This window comes from Bufo gargarizans, chromosome 6, assembly GCF_014858855.1.
Source record: "Bufo gargarizans isolate SCDJY-AF-19 chromosome 6, ASM1485885v1, whole genome shotgun sequence".
NCBI classification, from domain to species: domain Eukaryota; kingdom Metazoa; phylum Chordata; class Amphibia; order Anura; family Bufonidae; genus Bufo; species Bufo gargarizans.
Window position 1 is genome coordinate 357,523,527 of NC_058085.1, and position 20,123 is coordinate 357,543,649.

Genomic DNA, 20,123 nt, shown 5'->3' on the forward strand with positions numbered 1-20,123 from the left:
GCGCTATATAGGAGTATTTTAGACTAGCACAAATTATAGGGGCACTATGGGCGCCTTAGCTCAACTGGGGGCACTAAGTGTTTTTTGTAGTGGCACACAGTACGGGTCATTGGATCACATGAGGGCATTCTGGGGACATTGACTAGCAGCACTAAGGAGTTTTTTTATAAGGGGGCTTTAATACAACTAGAGGACTATGGGAGCATTATTATTTCTGGGACACAATTACTGTTGGGGGCACTGTAGGAGCACTATTACTACTAAGTGCACTCTGGCACAGAATTATTACTATTGCTGGGATTTTGGGGAGCACTATTACTGTGGGGGCGCCCTGGCATAGCATCAGCTTAGCACAGTTATTTTTGGGGGACATTATGGTTACACTATTAGTGCCTGGGGCCTTATTTGCTGGGTGCAGTTATTTTTTAGGGCATTGTGTTTCAATAATTATTGAAGGGGGCGCTATCTGTGTATAACTAGTATTTTCAGGTGGTTTATCTGTTTCTACAGTATAGTTTTGGGGGGCACAGCGTCTCAGTATTGGGGGTGCATAATGGGATGTTGAGAAGGTCTGTCTGTCAAACTCTGTAGAGATGAGAGATGGCTGAAAGAAAAGAAATCATCATGGTGGTCTGGTCTGAATTGAGAAGATGAAGAAAGAGAACATCTACATCAAAGGAGACATCACTGGATATAAGAGGTATGGGCGCAATATATGGGTGGGGCTGTTTGTGGGTGTGGCTTAAGGGTGGGCGGGGACACAGGGGCCCCATAATCTCCTATTTCCCAGGGAAGTGCCCCTCCCGAGACCAGGCTCTGGATCCGCCACTGGATGTATGACGGTAAGGTTTTCACAAAAGGTGCTAACACAGCATCGATGTATATACCAACGTTCTGGCTAAGACTGTTGACTCCTGAAACAATTGGTCATCTTTTCAAATTAGTGGTACCTTTATGACTTTTAGGTAAACTATAAAAGGTAGCCACTGTAGGGCATCTACAGTTCAGGAAGTCAAACTCTTCTTCTGATATAAGTACATTTTTTTTAGCCTCACGTAGGATATTGATGAGTTTCAGTTGATATGTTTTAGTGGGATTACTCTTCAACTTTTCATATGTTCCCTCATCTCTCAAAAGATCCATACACATCACTCTATACCATGGGGTATCCAATATCACAGTGTTACCACCTTTATCTAAAGGCTTAATTGTTATTTCCTCATTTTTTTCCAAGTTCCCTAGGGCCCTGGATTCCTCTTTTGTGCAGTTGAGTCTCCCCTGAGTAGGTGAAAGTCTTTCAAGATCAACAGAAACCTGATTTACAAATGCATCAATACAGGAAGGGTCCCCTATCGGTGGTATCCTTGTACTTTTTTTCTTCAGTGAAATGACCCCTACCTTACTGGGGGGCACTATCCACTAAGCTATACAAGAGACATACGTCCTATAGGATGTCCTGTGGGACCCCTAGTTCCCTGCTTTCCCTTTTATTAACTAGCTGAAAGTGCTTGTGCCATCTCAGTTTTCTCGCAAATAAATAAAGATCTTTTATCCAATTGAAGAGATTAAAGGCCTGAGTGGGTACATACGACAGACCCTTACTTAGGACCCCTATTTCAGCGGGTTGCAAAATGATAGAGAACAGATTTAATACTTGGCTAGATTGATGGGAGGTATCGACCAGGTATGGGTCGGGGTGATTTCTGAGAGTTGCGTCCCCGCAGGTGGTAGGGCAGCCCTTGATCTAAAAAACACTGGCTGCTATTTTGTTGTCCCCCTCTACCCCCCCTACCCCTTGTCCGACCTCTCCCTTTGCCTCGATTCCTCCTCCCCTTTGTCCTTTGGAAATCTCAGTATCACTAGTTGAGATATCAGACTTGTTTTTTATTCTGTTGCTTAGAAGTCCGAACAATAGTTGTATAGACCCTATTGTTGCAGAAGTCCAGTAGATCCCGATTAAATTGTCTGTGCTTCCGCTCCTTCAAATGATACTGAAATTTTTCCAGAGAGCTCTTCAATTGTGATTTCTTAGTTGCATACTCAGGCTCCTGTTTAAATTTCTGTGTAATTTCTATTTGATCCTTTAGGCTTTTCTCACGTGTCTCAAAAGTGCCTTTCTCCTCTTCCAGAAGTAATTGCATAAATCGGAGGGAACAATTTGTAGCCTCCTCCTCCCATTTACTGATTAAACTCAAGCTTCTACATCTACTTGCTGGTGTAAGTGTTATTCTTAGGCCCCTGGGAACTATTTGGCGTTTATTGTAGTTCTCCAGGGACTGAACCTCCCACCAGGAAGTAGTGTGCTCCTTGTATGTCTTTGTTAACTCTTTGAAAGCTACATTGATCACGTGATTGCCCATGTGACTGTGAGGTCACGGCTTTATAATCACATGACGGGTCATGATGCCGGATGGGATGCGGCTTATGTGCAATTTGTTTGCCTTTAAAAGGCTCATTTGCACACTAGCATATGCGCTGCTGCCACACGCTGCTGCCACAAGCCCGGCTGGATGACAGTGTGTTTTTGCGATATAGCTGTATTTTGCTTGCTATTGTAGGCTCATTTATAGTATTTACCTTAGTGTGCAAACATAGTCACATGACGCAGTGTAGGGCCACTTAGGGACAACTTAGGAGGTGTAAACATATAGGGAGGGATCAATAGGAGAAAGAGACCCAGTCTCCCTTCCCCTCCCACTCCTTTGCTCCCATTTAGGTTTGTTGGCACTACATATAGCAAATTTGTACTTTTTCACCATTGAGTGATTTGTAATAAGTGTCATGTCCTGTGGTGAGCGATCTTTTTGGGTATTTTTAATTATGTATTAAAAGTTAAGTCTTTCTTGAGGTTACCCACCAGTTCTGTTTATTTTTTTAATCTAAAGATGCCCACAGAAATTTAAAACACCTTCAGTATGTTGAAATTAGTTTTTCTTTATTCTCTATGTCATGTTTTAGTAGCATTTTTATTCATTGGAACTGTTTGTTCTTTGATCCATTTTCCAGTTCTCTGATCCATTTTCTAATTCTCAGTTTCCTCTGAGCTGCTCATCATGTCTGCCCATAGACTACACATAGGAACAGGAGATTATACTCCCTAACATTCTCTCTCTTTCACTCTACTAAGAATCACTTAGAATTGCTATATAGGACATAACTGAGAAGAACTGAGTAGTATTGATGTGAATAAAGCACTTGTGGCAAAATATAACACTTACTATTGGCTGTGTAATCTGCTCTGTCATGTCTTTCTCTCTCTGTTTGCTTCTTTCTGTCTCCCTTTGCCATAGATGTAATCTGATCCTTCAGATTTATCACAAATTTCAGAGTGAAAGTTAGTTTTAGGAAAGGGGTAGGAAGAAAACAGCTGATCACTGGAGAAGTAGGCATTATTCTCTGATAAGATATATTACAAAATCTCTTATATTCACCTGTACTATGGATTTATGAAAAGCTGTGTGAAATAACAGTAACCATTTAATTTCTGGTTTAGAAGTGGTTTGTATAGCGTCCTAAATTGCAATCCCCAGCATTCTTTGCAGAATATGTAATTACTTTCTTTCTCACTTTAGCTGTCATTTTCTTCCTATGTATCTTAGGGGCCCCCTCACTGCCTCCTATTCTCTCCAGCCGTGAAAACAATGCATACATTCCCACTGCAGGAATAGCAGACCATATGTGGTGGGGGCCCTGGACCCTTGCTATTTTTTCCATCCTCATAATCCTCGGGCCAGCTTATAAAATAATTCCTGTCAAGCTTAACACTATGGCATCAATTCATTACCACACGAAATAACCCAGAATCCCTGCATCCAATATTTTATGCCCAGTTCAGTATGTTAGACAGTACTCATCATAAAAAATTATAGTAAAAAGTAATAGTCAATGGTAAAATAATCTAAAGGATCATCAACACAAACAATAATCAAATCACTATACTGTGAAGCATTTCTGATTATTTTTTCCTACCTTGTTGATCTAAAAACTTATATCTAAGTGCACTGTGATATTTTTACCGTAGCCTGTAGGGAACGGCCCACAGAACCAGTTCATTCATAGTCCTGCTTCAAACCTTTTTCTGTAGATGACTACTAAGTAAAATTATCAGAAAAACATCAAAAATGTGCCACAAGTTGGTCCTAAAGAAGAAATGATTCAACAAAACGTCTATAGACAGTCCAACAGAACAAAACCAGAAACAGAACAATATCTAAAAAACACACTTTTCAAAGAACACAATACAATGCAATGACATGAAAGTTTATGTATCAAGGTCAGATTCCAGTTGCTGCCTTCAATAAATTGATTTTCATATTTTTTTTTTATTAATCTAAAATTTCTAGTCTGAGCAAAAACTGTTTTGCTCACTTAATGGTAAAAGTATTTGCCTTAGTTGATGCTTTATTAGGTATATAATGTTCATAGGGCTGAAGTATCATATTCAATTTGCTATTAGAACAGTGTGTCCTTCCCCCTACGCCATATAAAGAAGATTTTTAACCATGCTGTTGTCACTACCAGAGCTTTGAGACGTTCTCACAGCTCTGTGTCTCCACCCCTGTGATGATGTCACTTAGAGTTTGGAGGTGTTCTCACTGTTCTGTTTCTCCGCCCCTGTGATGAGGTCTTTACTCCCAGCTGTCTCTCCTGCGTTTGATTTCCCTGCCTTTAAATCACCCCTCCTCCTATTGCAGGGCGTGGATTATACTCCTCTTTTCAGTTGTAGCTCTGCCTTGAGTATCTTCACTTCTTTAGCTACTAGTTCTCTGGACCTGTGTTCTGCTGCTGCAAGCACTCCGGATATTGCCAGCGGCCCTTGGATCCGTCTTCTCTGCGGCTACAGCTCCATCAGCTAAGTGTGCAGACTTTGTTGTGTACCTGGTGATTTCCTGACTGGATCTGAGGTGGCCACGGTTCCCTCCATATTCTGAGCAGAGCATCGGTGGCCGTGCCCCTTCCACTATTGTAGGGGTTACAGGGTTCATCAGTCTAAGGTACGCGGGCATGCCTCGTTCCACCATTTGGATCCGGGCATGTGCTTTAGCAGCATAGGGAGAGTGTTGAGGGTCTGACAGGGGTCACCCTTTCTCTTCCCTAGTTTGGGTCCGGTCAGTAGCTCTTCTTACTGTGTATGCTCTGGTTACCCTTAAACAGCCGTGACATTATAATCCACCAAAACCGTCCTTGTTGACATGGATCCGCTTTCTGGCTTGGTTGACCGCATGCAGGGTCTTTCTTTGGAAGTAGCGGATCTCCGTCAATCTGTGACTCAGCTACAAACATTGGGCTCTGCTCCGGCTCATGGAGTCTGTTGCGAGCCAAAGGTCTCACTTCCGGAAACGTTCTCCGGGGGCAGTGAGAATTTTGTTCGCTTCAGAGAGGCATGTAAACTCCATTTTTGTTTGTGTCCCCACTCCTCTGGTAATGAGGAACAGAGGGTGAGGATTTTCATCTCCCTGCTCAGGGGTAATGCTCAGACTTGGGCTTTTTCGCTGTCATCAGGGGATCCCTCCCTTCGATCCGTGGAAAGATTTTTTGTGGCCCTGGGGCAGATATATGATGACCCGGATCGTGTTGCTCTGGCAGAATCGAACTTACGTGTTTTATGCCAGAACAAACTGTCTGCGGAGCTTTATTGTTCTGAATTTCGGAGATGGGCAGCTGATTCAGGCTGGAATGATGCTGCACTCCGAAGTCAGTTCTGTCATGGTCTCTCAGAGGGTTTGAAAGATGCCTTTGCTTTCCATGAGAGACCAATGTCCTTAGAGTCGGCCATGTCATTGGCGGTACGCCTTGACAGGCGTCTAAGGGAAAGAAACAAGACCTCTCCGTCCAGCCATTGTCAGTCTAGGGGCAATGGTGCGGACTCATTCAGTATGCAGGGGTCTCATCCTGTCTCGCTCCCCTCTGAGGAGGAGCCCATGCAGCTAGGCCGACTTGCCCCTGATAAAAGAGGATTTAGTCCTCAGAATATGGTGTGTTTTTGTTGTGGGGGCATAGGTCATTTGGCAAATGTTTGTCCGTCTAGGAGATTCCTGAACTGTACTAAGAGCGATAATAAGAGAAAAACCTCAAGAGGTAGATCATCAAGTTCTGCTTCATCTGCTACTTTGGGCAAAGTTGATGTGGGAATTGATGCTATTCCTCTGACCTGCAGTTCCCGTTTTCTCCTGTCTGCCAGGGTGGCGCTAGAGAGCAAAGTCATTCCTTGTGAGATTTTTGTCGATAGTGGAGCGGCCGTCAATCTTATTGACACTCAATTTGTAGCCTTGCATGGTTTTCAGGTTTGTACATTAGAAAAGGATATACCTGTTTTTGCTATCGACTCTGCTCCACTCTCGCAGAGATCTCTGAAAGGCATTGTTCACAATATCCGGCTAGCTGTAAGTGACACTCATGTGGAGGAGATATCTTGTTTTGTCCTTAACGGATTGCCTTCTCCTCTAGTTTTGGGGCTACCCTGGCTCACTAGACATAACCCCACTATTGATTGGCAAGGAAGGCAAATAAATGAGTGGAGTGACTTTTGTAGAGAGAATTGTCTCACAGCGACTTTTGCAGAGGTGTCTACTAAAACTGTGCCATCATTTCTCTCTGATTTCTCGGATGTGTTTTCTGAGAGCGGTGTTCAGGAGCTACCTCCTCACCGGGAGTTTGACTGTCCCATTAACCTCATTCCCGGCGCCAAGCTGCCAAAAGCACGACTCTACAATCTCTCACAACCGGAAAGACTCGCAATGCGAACCTATATCTCCGAGAGTCTCGAGAAGGGGCATATTCGTCCCTCAAAGTCACCTGTTGCCGCGGGGTTTTTTTTGTTAAAAAAAAAGATGGCTCTCTGAGACCTTGTTTAGATTTTAGGGAGCTGAACCGTATCACGATTCGCGATCCCTATCCCCTTCCTCTGATCCCGGACCTCTTCAACCAAATTGTTGGGGCCAAGGTGTTTTCCAAATTGGATCTGAGAGGCGCGTACAACCTGGTCAGGGTCAGAGAGGGGGATGAATGGAAAACGGCCTTTAATACCCCTAACGGGCATTTCGAGAATCTCGTTATGCCTTTCGGCCTGATGAATGCTCCGGCCGTCTTTCAGCATTTTGTTAATAGTATTTTCTATCATTTAAAGGGGCTGAACCTGGACAACCCTCCATTTTCACCCAGGCAGCCCCCCTCACATGAGCATCGGAGCAGTTCATGCTCCGATGCTCTCCTTTGCCCTGCGCTAAATTGCACAGGGCAAAGGCATTTTTCTGAGTTCCGGTGACGTACCGGGCTCTCTATGGGGCTGACAGGAACCCCGGTGACGTCACCGGCACTGATGGGCGGGATTTGGCTCTGCCCTAGCCAGTAAAACAGCTAGGGCAGAGCTAAAGGCCGCCCCTCAGAGCCGGTGACGTCACCGAACACACTGCTGGGCGGAAGTTACCGCCCGGCAGTGTGTTATTGAAAACACAAGAGCCCGTTCCCTGCGGGATCTAGCGCAGGGCACTGGAGCGCATCGGAGCATGAGATGCTCCGATGCTAGGCTCAGGGGGGCTGCCGGGGTGAAAATAAGGGTATGTCCGGGTTCAGCTCTGAACCTGGACAACCCCTTTAATGGGGAAATTTGTATTGGTGTATCTTGATGATATTTTGATTTTTTCCCCTGATGTTCAGACCCATCAGGATCATCTTTTTCAGGTCCTGCAGATACTGCGGGAGAATAAACTGTATGCCAAGCTGGAGAAATGTCTTTTTATGGTATCGGAGATTCAATTTCTGGGTTTTCTCCTCTCTGCTTCTGGTTTTCGCATGGATCCGGAGAAGGTCCGTGCTGTGCTGGAGTGGGAGCTTCCTGAAAATCAGAAGGCATTGATGCGCTTTCTGGGTTTTGCTAACTACTACAGAAAGTTCATTTTGAATTATTCCTCTATTGTCAAACCCCTTACTGACATGACAAAAAAGGGGACGGATTTTTCCTCTTGGTCGGAGGAGGCGCTTGCAGCCTTTTCTAAGATTAAAGAGAGTTTTGCGTCTGCTCCCATCTTGGTGCATCCCGATGTTTCCTTACCTTTTATTGTTGAGGTGGATGCTTCCGAGGTGGGTGTGGGTGCAGTTTTGTCCCAGGGCCCCTCTCCTGCCAAATGGCGACCTTGTGCCTTTTTCTCTAGAAAACTCTCCCCGGCAGAGAGAAACTTTGATGTGGGAGATAGGGAGTTGTTGGCCATCAAGTTGGCTTTCGAGGAATGGCGCCATTGGTTGGAGGGGGCCAGGCACCCTATCACCGTTTTTACCGACCATAAGAATCTGGCGTACTTGGAGTCGGCCAGGCGTATGAATCCGAGACAGGCCAGATGGTCTCTGTTCTTCTCCAGATTCAATTTTGTTGTTACTTTCCACCCTGGGATCAAGAATGTGAAGGCTGATGCTCTCTCTCGCTGTTTTCCGGGAGGAGGAAACTCCGAGGACCCGGGTCCCATTTTGGCGGAGGGGGTAGTTGTTTCTGCTCTATATTCCGATTTGGAGGCCGAGGTCCAGGCTGCCCAGACTGAGGCACCTGCCCGTTGTCCCTCCGGGAAGTTGTTCGTGCCTCCTGAGCTACGTCACAAACTCTTTAAGGAACATCATGATACGGTTCTTGCTGGTCACCCCGGGAGTAGAGCCACGGTAGATCTCATTGCTCGGAGATTTTGGTGGCCGGCTCTTCGTAAGTCTGTGGAGGGTTTTGTGGCTGCTTGTGAGACGTGCGCTCGCGCTAAGGTCCCTCGTTCACGACCTTCAGGTTCCCTTCTCCCGTTACCCATACCTTCCCGTCCTTGGACACACCTGTCCATGGACTTTATCACGGATCTTCCTCGTTCCTCGGGGAAGTCGGTGATCCTGGTGGTCGTGGACCGTTTTAGCAAGATGGCTCATTTCGTTCCTTTCCCTGGTTTACCCAATGCTAAAACGTTGGCGCAAGCTTTTGTCGACCATATTGTTAAATTGCACGGCATTCCCTCTGATATTGTTTCCGATAGAGGCACGCAGTTTGTGTCCAGGTTCTGGAAGGCTTTCTGTTCTCGCCTGGGGGTTCGGCTGTCCTTCTCTTCTGCTTTTCACCCGCAGTCGAATGGTCAGACTGAGCGCCTCAATCAGAATCTGGAGACATATTTGCGCTGTTTTGTGGCGGAGAACCAGGAGGATTGGTGTTCATTTTTCCCTCTTGCTGAGTTTGCTTTGAACAACCGTCGTCAGGAATCTTCTGATAAGTCACCATTTTTTGGTGCATATGGGTTCCATCCGCAGTTTGGGACATTCTCGGGAGGGGCTCTTTCTGGTTTACCTGAGGAGGAGAGATTTTCCTCGTCTTTGTCTACCATTTGGCAAAAGATTCAGAGTAATCTCAGAAAGATGAGTGAGAAGTATAAGCGTGTGGCTGATAAGAGACGTGTGCCTGGTCCGGACCTGAATGTGGGTGATCTGGTGTGGTTGTCTACAAGAAATATTAAACTGAAGGTTCCCTCCTGGAAATTGGGTCCCAAGTTTATTGGGCCTTATAAAATTTTGTCAGTCATCAATCCTGTTGCCTTCCGTCTTGATCTTCCACGGGTTTGGAAGATACATAATGTATTTCACAGATCTCTCTTAAAACCATATGTCCAGCCCACGGTACCCTCCTCTTTGCCTCCTCCTCCGATTTTGGTTGATGGCAATCTGGAGTTTGAGGTTTCCAGAATTGTGGACTCTCGCATTGTCCGCGATTCTCTTCAGTACCTCGTTCATTGGGAGGGTTATGGTCCTGAGGAGAGGATGTGGGTTCCGATGTCTGACATTAAAGCCACTCACCTTATCAGGGCATTTCATAGGGCTCATCCTGGGAAGGTGGGTCCTGGGTGTCCGGAGTCCACCCGTAGAGGGGGGGGTACTGTCACTACCAGAGCTTTGAGACGTTCTCACAGCTCTGTGTCTCCACCCCTGTGATGATGTCACTTAGAGTTTGGAGGTGTTCTCACTGTTCTGTTTCTCCGCCCCTGTGATGAGGTCTTTACTCCCAGCTGTCTCTCCTGCGTTTGATTTCCCTGCCTTTAAATCACCCCTCCTCCTATTGCAGGGCGTGGATTATACTTCTCTTTTCAGTTGTAGCTCTGCCTTGAGTATCTTCACTTCTTTAGCTACTAGTTCTCTGGACCTGTGTTCTGCTGCTGCAAGCACTCCGGATATTGCCAGCGGCCCTTGGATCTGTCTTCTCTGCGGCTACAGCTCCATCAGCTAAGTGTGCAGACTTTGTTGTGTACCTGGTGATTTCCTGACTGGATCTGAGGTGGCCACGGTTCCCTCCATATTCTGAGCAGGGCATCGGTGGCCGTGCCCCTTCCACTATTGTAGGGGTTACAGGGCTCATCAGTCTAAGGTACGCGGGCATGCCTCGTTCCACCATTTGGATCCGGGCATGTGCTTTAGCAGCATAGGGAGAGTGTTGAGGGTCTGACAGGGGTCACCCTTTCTCTTCCCTAGTTTGGGTCCGGTCAGTAGCTCTTCTTACTGTGTATGCTCTGGTTACCCTTAAACAGCCGTGACAGATGTTTTTGAAGCTGTGGACACTACTACATGCTGACCATTGAGAAAACATAATACCTGGAACCTGCAAGAGCATTCTGGCTCATAGAAGTCGCTTCCAAGCAGAGCACTCTCCTCTATGACGTTAATAGGCCCTAATACATATAAAAGGCCTTTTTATGTGTGTGACTCAGTTAGGCTATGTCTACAACCAGTACTGTGTAATTGGGTTCCTGGTACAATAGGATGTGAGTGTCTAGCAGCTGCATAGGCAGGAGCTTATTTTTGCATTTTGAAACATCAGTAGATTCCAGACTATGGAACAAAGCATTTTGCTATGTATTTCTAGGATTCATCTATTATAAAATGTGTATACCGTATTTTTCGCTTTATAAGACGCACCTGATGATAAGACGCACCTAGGTTTTTGAGGAGGAAAATAAGAAAAAAATATTTTGAACCAAAAGGTGTGCTTTTGGTAGGTTTTGAACTAATGGTGGTCTGTGGATGACGCACTGTTATGGGGATCTGTGGATGACGCACTGTTATGGGGGATCTGTGGATGACGCACTGTTATGGGGGATCTGTGGATGACGCACTGTTATGGGGATCTGTGGATGACGCACTGTTATGGGGGGATCTGTGGATGACGCACTGTTATGGGGGGGATCTGTGGATGATGCACTGTTATGGGGGGATCTGTGAATGACACTGAGGGGGGATCTGTGGATGACACTTATGGGGCTCTGTGGATGACACTGTGGGGGGCTCTGTGGGTGACACTGTGGGGGGCTCTGTGGGTGACACTGTGGGGGGCTCTGTGGGTGACACTGTGGGGGGCTCTGTGGATGACACTGTGGGGGGCTCTGTGGATGACACTGTGGGGGGCTCTGTGGATGACACTGTGGGGGGCTCTGTGGATGACACTGTGGGGGGCTCTGTGGATGACACTGATGGGGATCTGTGGATGACACTGATGGGGGATCTGTGGATGACACTTATGGGGCTCTGTGGATGACACTTATGTCATCCACAGATCCCCATAAGTGTCATCTACAGATCCCCCATCAGATGGTTCAGTGTGGAGGGAGGAGGCGGGGACACTCATGGCGGGGCCCGGTGCAGTGACTCTACTCTAATACACCGGACCCCGCAACTGTTAAACATTCAATTTGATCTCTATATCTAATTGTATATGCGCTGTATGGTACGTACTCCCTCGGTCATGCGCCGCCTGTCGCAGCTCCCTCCTGATGCACCGCCTGCCCCAGCTCCCTCGGTCATGCGCCGCCTGCCCCTGCTCCCTCCTCATGCGCCGCCTGCCTGCTTATCTCACTTTATGAATGAACAGGCAGGCGGCGCATGACAGAGTGAGCTGGGGTAGGCGCCGCATGACAGAGGGAGCTGGGGCAGGAGGCGCATGAGGAGGGAGCTGCAGCAGGCGCTGCGCCGTCTTAATGTTATACCTCCGGTACTACAGTAAGTACCGTACAGCGCGTCTACAATTAGATATAGAGATCAAATTGAATGTTTAACAGTTGCCCGGTGTATTAGAGTAGAGTCACTGCACCGGGCCCCGCCATAAGTGTCCCCGCCTCCTCCCTTCACACTGATACTTCGCTGGCCGCGCTGTGCAGCATAGCGGCCAGCGAAGTATTCGCTTTATAAGACGCACGGCCATTTTCCCCCCACTTTTGGGGGGGAAAAAGTGCGTCTTATAAAGCGAAAAATACGGTATAACCTAGATTACAAAAATTTTACTTTTAATAGAACTTTTACCATAGTCACATTTTGGAGAATAGCTACTGTATGTATAAAACTATATCTTTCATATATGATTCAGTAATGGTAAAGGTGTTTAGTACTTGTGTGAGTTTTATATGAAAGGGAAGGTGAAAATAGCAATTCAGAATAACATATACAGTCATGTGAAAAAATTAGGACACCCTTTGAAAGCATGTGGTTTTTTGTAACATTTTTAATAAAAGGTTATTTCATCTCCGTTTCAACAATACAGAGAGATTAAAGTAATCCAACTAAACAAAGAAAACTGAAGAAAAGTCTTTTCAAGATCTTCTGTAAATGTCATTCTACAAAAATGCCTATTCTAACTGAGGAAAAAGATAGGACACCCTCACATGTATTCCCTCTTAAATTGGCTCAGATCTCACACAGGTATATCACACCAGGTGCACATAATTAGTAGATCGTTACTCTGCATGTTGAATGAGGCTTGCCCTATTTAAACCTCAGACATTTAGTTTGGTGTGCTCCTGACTGTTGAAGTGAGAGTGAGCACCATGGTGAGAGCAAAAGAGCTGTCAGAGGACTTCAGAAAAAAGATTGTAGCAGCCTATGAGTCTGGGAAGGGATTTAAAAAGATCTCAAAAGATTTTGAAATCAGCCATTCCACTGTCCGGAAGATAGTCTACAAGTGGAGGGCTTTCAAAACAACTGCCAACATGCCCAGGACTGGTCGCCCCAGCAAGTTCACCCCAAGAGCAGACCGCAAGATGCTAAAAGAGGTCTCCAAAAACCCTAAAGTGTCATCTCGAGAACTACAGCAGGCTCTGGCTACTGTTGATGTAGAAGTACATGCCTCTACAATCAGAAAGAGACTGTACAAGTTTAACTTGCATGGGAGGTGTGCAAGGAGGAAACCTTTGCTTTCCAAGAGAAACATCGAGGCCAGACTGACATTTGCCAGAGATAAAGTTGACAAAGACCAGGACTTCTGGAATAATGTTCTTTGGACAGATGAGTCCAAAATTGAATTATTTGGACACAACAGCAGAGGACATGTTTGGCGTAAACCAAACACAGCATTCCAAGAAAAGAACCTCATACCAACTGTGAAGCATAGAGGTGGAAGTGTCATGGTTTGGGGCTGCTTTGCTGCAGCAGGACCTGGTCAGCTCACCATCATAGAATCCACGATGAATTCTACTGTGTATCAGAAGGTGCTTGAAGAACATGTGAGACCATCAGTTAGAAAATTAAAGCTGAAGCGGAACTGGACCATGCAACATGACAATGACCCAAAACATACTAGTAAATCAACCAAAGATTGGCTGAAAAAGAAGAAATGGAGAGTCCTGGAATGGCCAAGTCAAAGTCCAGATTTGAATCCCATTGAGATGCTGTGGGGTGACTTGAAAAGGGCTGTACGTGCAAGAAACCCCTCAAACATCTCACAGCTGAAAAAGTTCTGCATTGAGGAGTGGGGTAAAATTTCCTCAGACCGATGTCGAAGACTGGTAGATGGCTACAAGAACCGTCTCACTGCAGTTATTTCAGCCAAAGGAGGTAACACTCGCTATTAGGGGCAAGGGTGTCCTATCTTTTTCCTCAGTTAGAATAGGCATTTTTGTAGAATGACATTTACAGAAGATCTTGAAAAGACTTTTCTTCAGTTTTCTTTGTTTAGTCGGATTACTTTAATCTCTCTGTATTGTTGAAACGGAGATGAAATAACCTTTTATTAAAAATGTTACAAAAAACCACATGCTTTCAAAGGGTGTCCTAATTTTTTCACATGACTGTAGGATCTTAAGTATAGTAAAAGGTCTGGGTTGTAAAATCAGGGTAGTGATGATCCTGGTTTGTAATTTACCTCATCATGACGGAACTAAACTCATGACATAAATACAGCACCAGAACCAAACTCAGCACATCAATCAATTGTGAAATATGGTTAACCCCCTCTATATATTAGTATAATTTTAGTTAGTGTTGATCGAGCACCAAAGTGCTTGTGTGCTCGAGTAGAACACTTCCCGATGCTCAGGTGCTCTACAGAGCACCCGAGCACAATAAAAGTCAATGGGATTACCCGAGCATTAAACCAGGCACCCCCTGCTCTGATGAGGGGAGGGTGTCGGGACTCTAGTTCAGCTTAGGAGTCCCTGCTCTGACTCCATATATAGCTATGTCCATATATGGAGTCAGTGCTTTGGGACACCCAGTGTATTTAAATCTAATTTAGCCTCTATTTATGAAAAGCTTCTGGCGGGATTTGAACTCACAACTTTCTACATTACAGCCAAGAACCTTAACCACTACACTATTGATATGCATGGCCAGTTATTAAAAAATATATATATGAGACTTCTGCTGTATAGGAATACTTACTAGTAGAACTGCGGGTATACGATGAGATGTGACCACCTGTTTGTCATGTGGACTATGAGTAAAACTCTTTGAGGCCTGTTGTACCTAATTCCCTGTGTTGGATTGACGTTCCTTAAGGTATGCCAATGGTGTTAACCACAACACTGCAGTCTTTTTTTCAGTCAGATAGGCGAATGCTGAATCATCATTAGCAAGTGAACAGTAATGTGAATTATAGCACTTTGCACTTCATTAGTGACGTATTCATAAATCCTAATAAAGCTAGTGAAGCCATTTTACATTTATACACTGACCGAAAATTAAGGGAAACATCAGTAGTAACTATTGGTCCTAAAGTTGCTCCCACAGAGTATTTCAGCCCACTGTCTAAACTGAACTCCACCTAGTTTTTCATCACTAGTTTTTCATCACTTGAGTATGAGACTTATCACATTATAACTGGGCATATTTACCATTCAATAGTCTATGAAGTCAAAATGCCTATTGAAGCTGTATCGGTGACCAAATTGTTTGTCACAATCCGTAATTCTACCCCCACCCTCAGCCTTGACTAAAGATTAGTTGGTATACATTAAAAACAACACTAATCCAACTCTTGCAGCTCCTTTTCCTTAACATATCTTCAGAATGGTGGCAAGCTAGCAATGGTGAGTGACATCACTAGCCAGTGTTGGACTGAGATTTCTGGTGCCTACTAGAGGATATTTTTTATTTTATTTTTTGGGGGGGGGGGAGTTCAACCCCCATATTGCCAATAAAGTCTAATAGGTTTTGATTTAAAGCAATAGACCCTGGTGGGAAGTGATTATCTCCAAAGGCAGCTCCAAATGTTTTTTTTCTCCTGGTCCTTTGGAGCCCACTATGGTACCAGAACATGGGCCCACCAGAGGACCCTCTTGGTATTCTAGTGGGCCAGTCAACCAGTCACTAGCTGTGCATGTCCAATCCATTTACTGAGACTTTGGCATAGAGAAATATATTACCTGAATTATGCTTTCATTTGGATCATGTGAAAGCTTTTCTGTATTTTTGAAGAAGTTTTGGATCCTAATGGTCTGTGTTACAACAGCAAATATTTTTTGAATGATTCACTGTTGAATTAGCAGCCACATAGTCACAACACAAATGATATACACCCTGTTAGTAAATGGGACCTTTGACAATTTTTACTTTTAACTAACTCTCCACTTGTTGCTGTGCTCTTGAACTGTTGAAGCACCGGTGGAGTTAACTGGACATTTTTGTTGCAAATGTTGGGATTGTACAGAGAACCTGAAAAGTGTGAGACAAGTAATAGATGATACCAACATGACAGTGAACATCTGGAGGAGATCTGTGAGTCAGTAGTTCCTGAGGACCAGTTGCAAACAACTTCCAGCTCCTTCACCTGGAACTGGACTGCTCCCTTACCACACTTCCAGTGTGGTCCTGTACTGTGGCCTGTTTGGAAGCTGAGTCACCCTTGCCTGTAACAGTGACCAAGTAACCAGAGAGTACCAATAGTTACTATATACCATGATTTATCTGGCGAGTCCCACAGAGGATGTAACAGTTAAGTGGTATGCCTAATAGAAATTGTAACAAAAAAAATTGTGTTTCCATTAGAGACCGTAACTGCCAAGCTGTGTGCCATTAATTGTAGCCTCCAGTTGTACCCAGTTGAGCCTGTACCACTAATCCAAGTGTCAATGTCAGTAACCATTACACATGGTGCCACAGTTGGAGTAAAGTTCTTTTCATTTAAACTCTGTGTCCACTTCAATTACTGTGCCATCTTCGAGTGGAGTACCAAATTAGAGGTGTGGACACACACAATAAAATGACTCTCGCATACGTTTGCATGGGCTAGCGCATACACTGAAGATGGAGGGCTCTACTAATACCATCTGAATAGCACTGTTCATTGGAAAAGCAATTTGCTTACACACTCCTACCTGGCACTATGATAAGGTCCACGGTAGATAAGCCAGTCATCTCAAGTTTTTTAAATTATTTTTTTGTTGTAATTAGAAGAAACACCAACTGAGACAGTAGAGATTTACCAGGAATTAAATTTACAGCAAAACCGACAAGTAGATTAAATAGAGCTCCATTCATGATAGAATTAGTTTGGGTTCAATTAATCATTAACATACCAAAATGAGGAAGTATGAAGCAAAGCTCCACTGAATCTAGTTACAAATTTATCAAGAGAATCTGGCAAACACTCATTTGTTTGTGACGGTCGAGAGGATCATAGTGCACCGAGGCTGACAACGGTGGGATATTACAGCAACTTTAATCTCATGAATACTGACATATGACGGACATAGCGACCATGCATAAAAGTCAAGCCAAAGAAAAGACTCCATGGTATGTTTCCTCTATGTCTGCTGATCTTTGATTTCCTTGAAGTTAGCAACTTTGTAATGTAGACAGAGTATGTGGCTACTACATTTGAAGGGGGCCTCCAGATGGCTTGAGAGTTGTCCTCACTCCAAGTATGTATTATACATTAGGAATGGAGGAGGAAACCATTGTAACAGACAATGTACTGGAAGGGTACACCCTTCAAAAAGTTTTAATAGTAGTATCTACTACACACATAAACCTATTCACTGACTAATATCAAACAATATGTATGGTCAAAATGGTTGTCCAGGATTTTAAAAGTGATTGCCTATCCTAAGGATATGTATCAATATCTGATCGGTGGGGGTCCAGCACCCTGTACACGTACCAATTAGTTAGTCTGCGATAGCTTGGTGCCAGAACTTTATAGTTCCATCTATTCTGTAGTGGATGGAGCTGGTTACTGCAGTTCTTCTCTCAGTAACCATCCCCACTACAGAATGGATAGTGCTGTGTAGTTCCAACACCGATTTACAGCACCAGAGCTACTGCAGAAAAATTACCAGTGGGGGTGTGGAGTGTTGCAGTCAGCTAGTGATTGTCTAACCTGATGATAGACCTTTACTAGTGTTGATCGAGCACTGTAGTGCTTTGGTGCTTGGGGGATCGGGCCGAACACATCGTGATATTCGGGTGCTCGACCAAGCACCCGAGTATAATGGAAGTCAATGGGAAAACCTGAGCATTAAACCCGGTACCCCCTGCTCTGAAGAGGGGAGGGTGCCTGGTTCATAAGAAAATGTCAGAAATTGTTGGTAACACCACCAAAATGGTTCTGTAACAACATGGGGAGGATGTATGGATGCATCTTGGACTCTCTGGTCGCTGCTGGGAACTATGTTTTCCAAAAAGTACACCACTTTTACATAATGATAATAATACGCACAAAACCAAGAGAACATTTTTTATTTTAGAGGAAAAATGTATAGAAAACATTCTTTCCTGAATATTTACTTGTATAAAAAGAGCAAGTGCTGCCAAAAATTACAAGGCACTCCGATACACCATTAGTTACACAAAAAGGAGGGCATCATACACACCCTTTAAAAATTTTGATTGATGGCCTGCTTGTGAACCACAAAAACATTAGGAGCAAGAGCCTGCTGATCTGACCATCTAAAACATTATGGGCGGTGGCCTGCTGCCGCTTTGGTATCTCTAGTTAACCTGGGGCGGATGGCACGTCCCCGTGACGGTGACGATCCATTCGGATGTCTGGGCTATCAACTTTTGATGTAATTGTTGGCTCAAAACCATTGTAAACTACGGGTAACCTGGAATCGGTTTTCTAAATGCAAGTCAACGACTCAGCAAGATCCAGTTATCCATCTAAGGAAACCAAAGACATCAGCTCACCCTACCTTTAATTCCTGGAACTCATGGAAAAGTCATCAGTTAAAATTTTTTAGACTTATCGTCTATATTAATATCTCATTTCAAGGTTATATTTTATATTTTATGTCAAATGTTGTTTTTTCATGTGTCTTGGCACCCTTCACTTTTTGGACAAAATGAGTATCAAAATTCTATCATTTAATGTGAAGGGACTCAATAACCCCTTTAAAAGATCTTTAATATGGGCTGAAATAAAAAAGCAAAAGTGTGACATTTTTTGCTTACAAGAGATCCAGTTCAACAAACTTGACTCCCACCATTTACAAAATCCACAATTTCCTCACATCTATTGTTCCCATGCTGTCCACAAGAAGAGAGTGTCACGGTAGGTAGGTAAGCAGGGAAATAACCAAACATGGGGAAAACAACCAGAACAATTTAGTAGGCCCAAAAGCTAGGGAGAAAAGGGTCACCTCCTAGCGATCCCTAAGGCTTTCCCTATACTGCTGTGCACATGTGCATACCCTTATGGTGGATATGCACATGCCCTCATGCCTAAGTCTATATACCCTGGGAAAACCCTGAGCAGTAGGGAAAGGTGAAGAGGCAACCTGCTTCTTCAAACAGGAGGAAGCAAGCGTCTCCCTTGAGGCCTAGATAAAAGACACCAGCTGAGCTGGAGAAGACGATCCACAACACATCCAAAGCCCACAGGAATGAACTATAACCCGCACAGGCCACTGGGAAAAGGAGGAGTAAATAGCCTTGCTATCAATCAACCCAGTACACCTAAGGGAAGGTGGATCCAGCTCAAACCAAAACCAAAACAAAGAGAAGAGACAGACATGTGCAGCCAGCCTGGCAGATCTCTGCACATTCACAGGGCAAGGCATGACAGAGAGGTGACTATAGGATTCAAACATATCATTGCATTTCAACTGCATAAACAGATTGTTTATGAGGAGAGCAGATTTATCATCTTGGTCTGTTCCCTTAACAATAAGGTTTACACAATGGTAAACGTATATGCTCCCAATTTAAACCAACTACGTTTTATTAGAAAAGTACTAAATATAACTGAAGAAATCAAACAAGGATCGCTACTAATATGTGGAGACTTTAACATTACTCCCGATCCTATACTAGACAAAAAACCCTCGCATCCTGATGAAGCCTCATTAAAATGTCAAACCCTACTTCATTCTGAAGGGTTATTTGGTATTTGGAGAGTTTTTTATGTCAATGAGAAAGATTTCACTTATTTTTTTTCAAACCCTCACAGATCTTATTCTAGAACAGATTTATTTCTGATAAATAGCTTTTACAAAAAGTAATGAAAGTATCTATTCTTTCCATAACATGGTCTGATCACGCTCCTATTACTTCAGATATAAGGGAACAGTTTAATCTCCCGTATTCTTCTCCCTGGCGCCTAAATAATTCCCTCGTAACCAATACCAATCTACAAAAGACTAATACATCAACTGTATTGGAGTTCTTTCAAATTAATGACAACAACATGATTTCAGACACGACCCTATGGGGTGCCCATAAAGTATATAATAGGGTCATTTCCTAAAAATGGCTTCCATTCACAAAAAAAAAGATCAGAAATCATAGATTCACTAACCGACAAAATTAATAAACAAGAAGAGGAATTCCAAAATACATTGCACAATGACACCCTCCTGAAATAAAATAAAAAGTCAGTTTCCAATTGTACCTACCCCTCCAAAATTATTATGATT

General features: G+C 44.0%; 1 protein-coding gene across 5 annotated transcripts in view; it reads left to right on the forward strand.

Moving 5' to 3' along the window:
- BLNK (B cell linker) overlaps positions 1-20,123 on the forward strand; it is a 265,244-nt gene that overhangs the window by 93,927 nt on the left and 151,194 nt on the right. For 2 of the 5 annotated variants that reach the window (XM_044296233.1, XM_044296235.1), the window contains exon 1: positions 16,873-17,001. The exons of the other annotated variants lie outside the window; for them this stretch is intronic. In XM_044296233.1, the coding sequence (XP_044152168.1) occupies positions 16,949-17,001 (53 nt within the window). In that variant the 5' untranslated portion in view covers positions 16,873-16,948. Of the gene's footprint in view, positions 1-16,872; positions 17,002-20,123 lie in introns of those variants that run through there. 5 annotated transcript variants of the gene reach the window in all.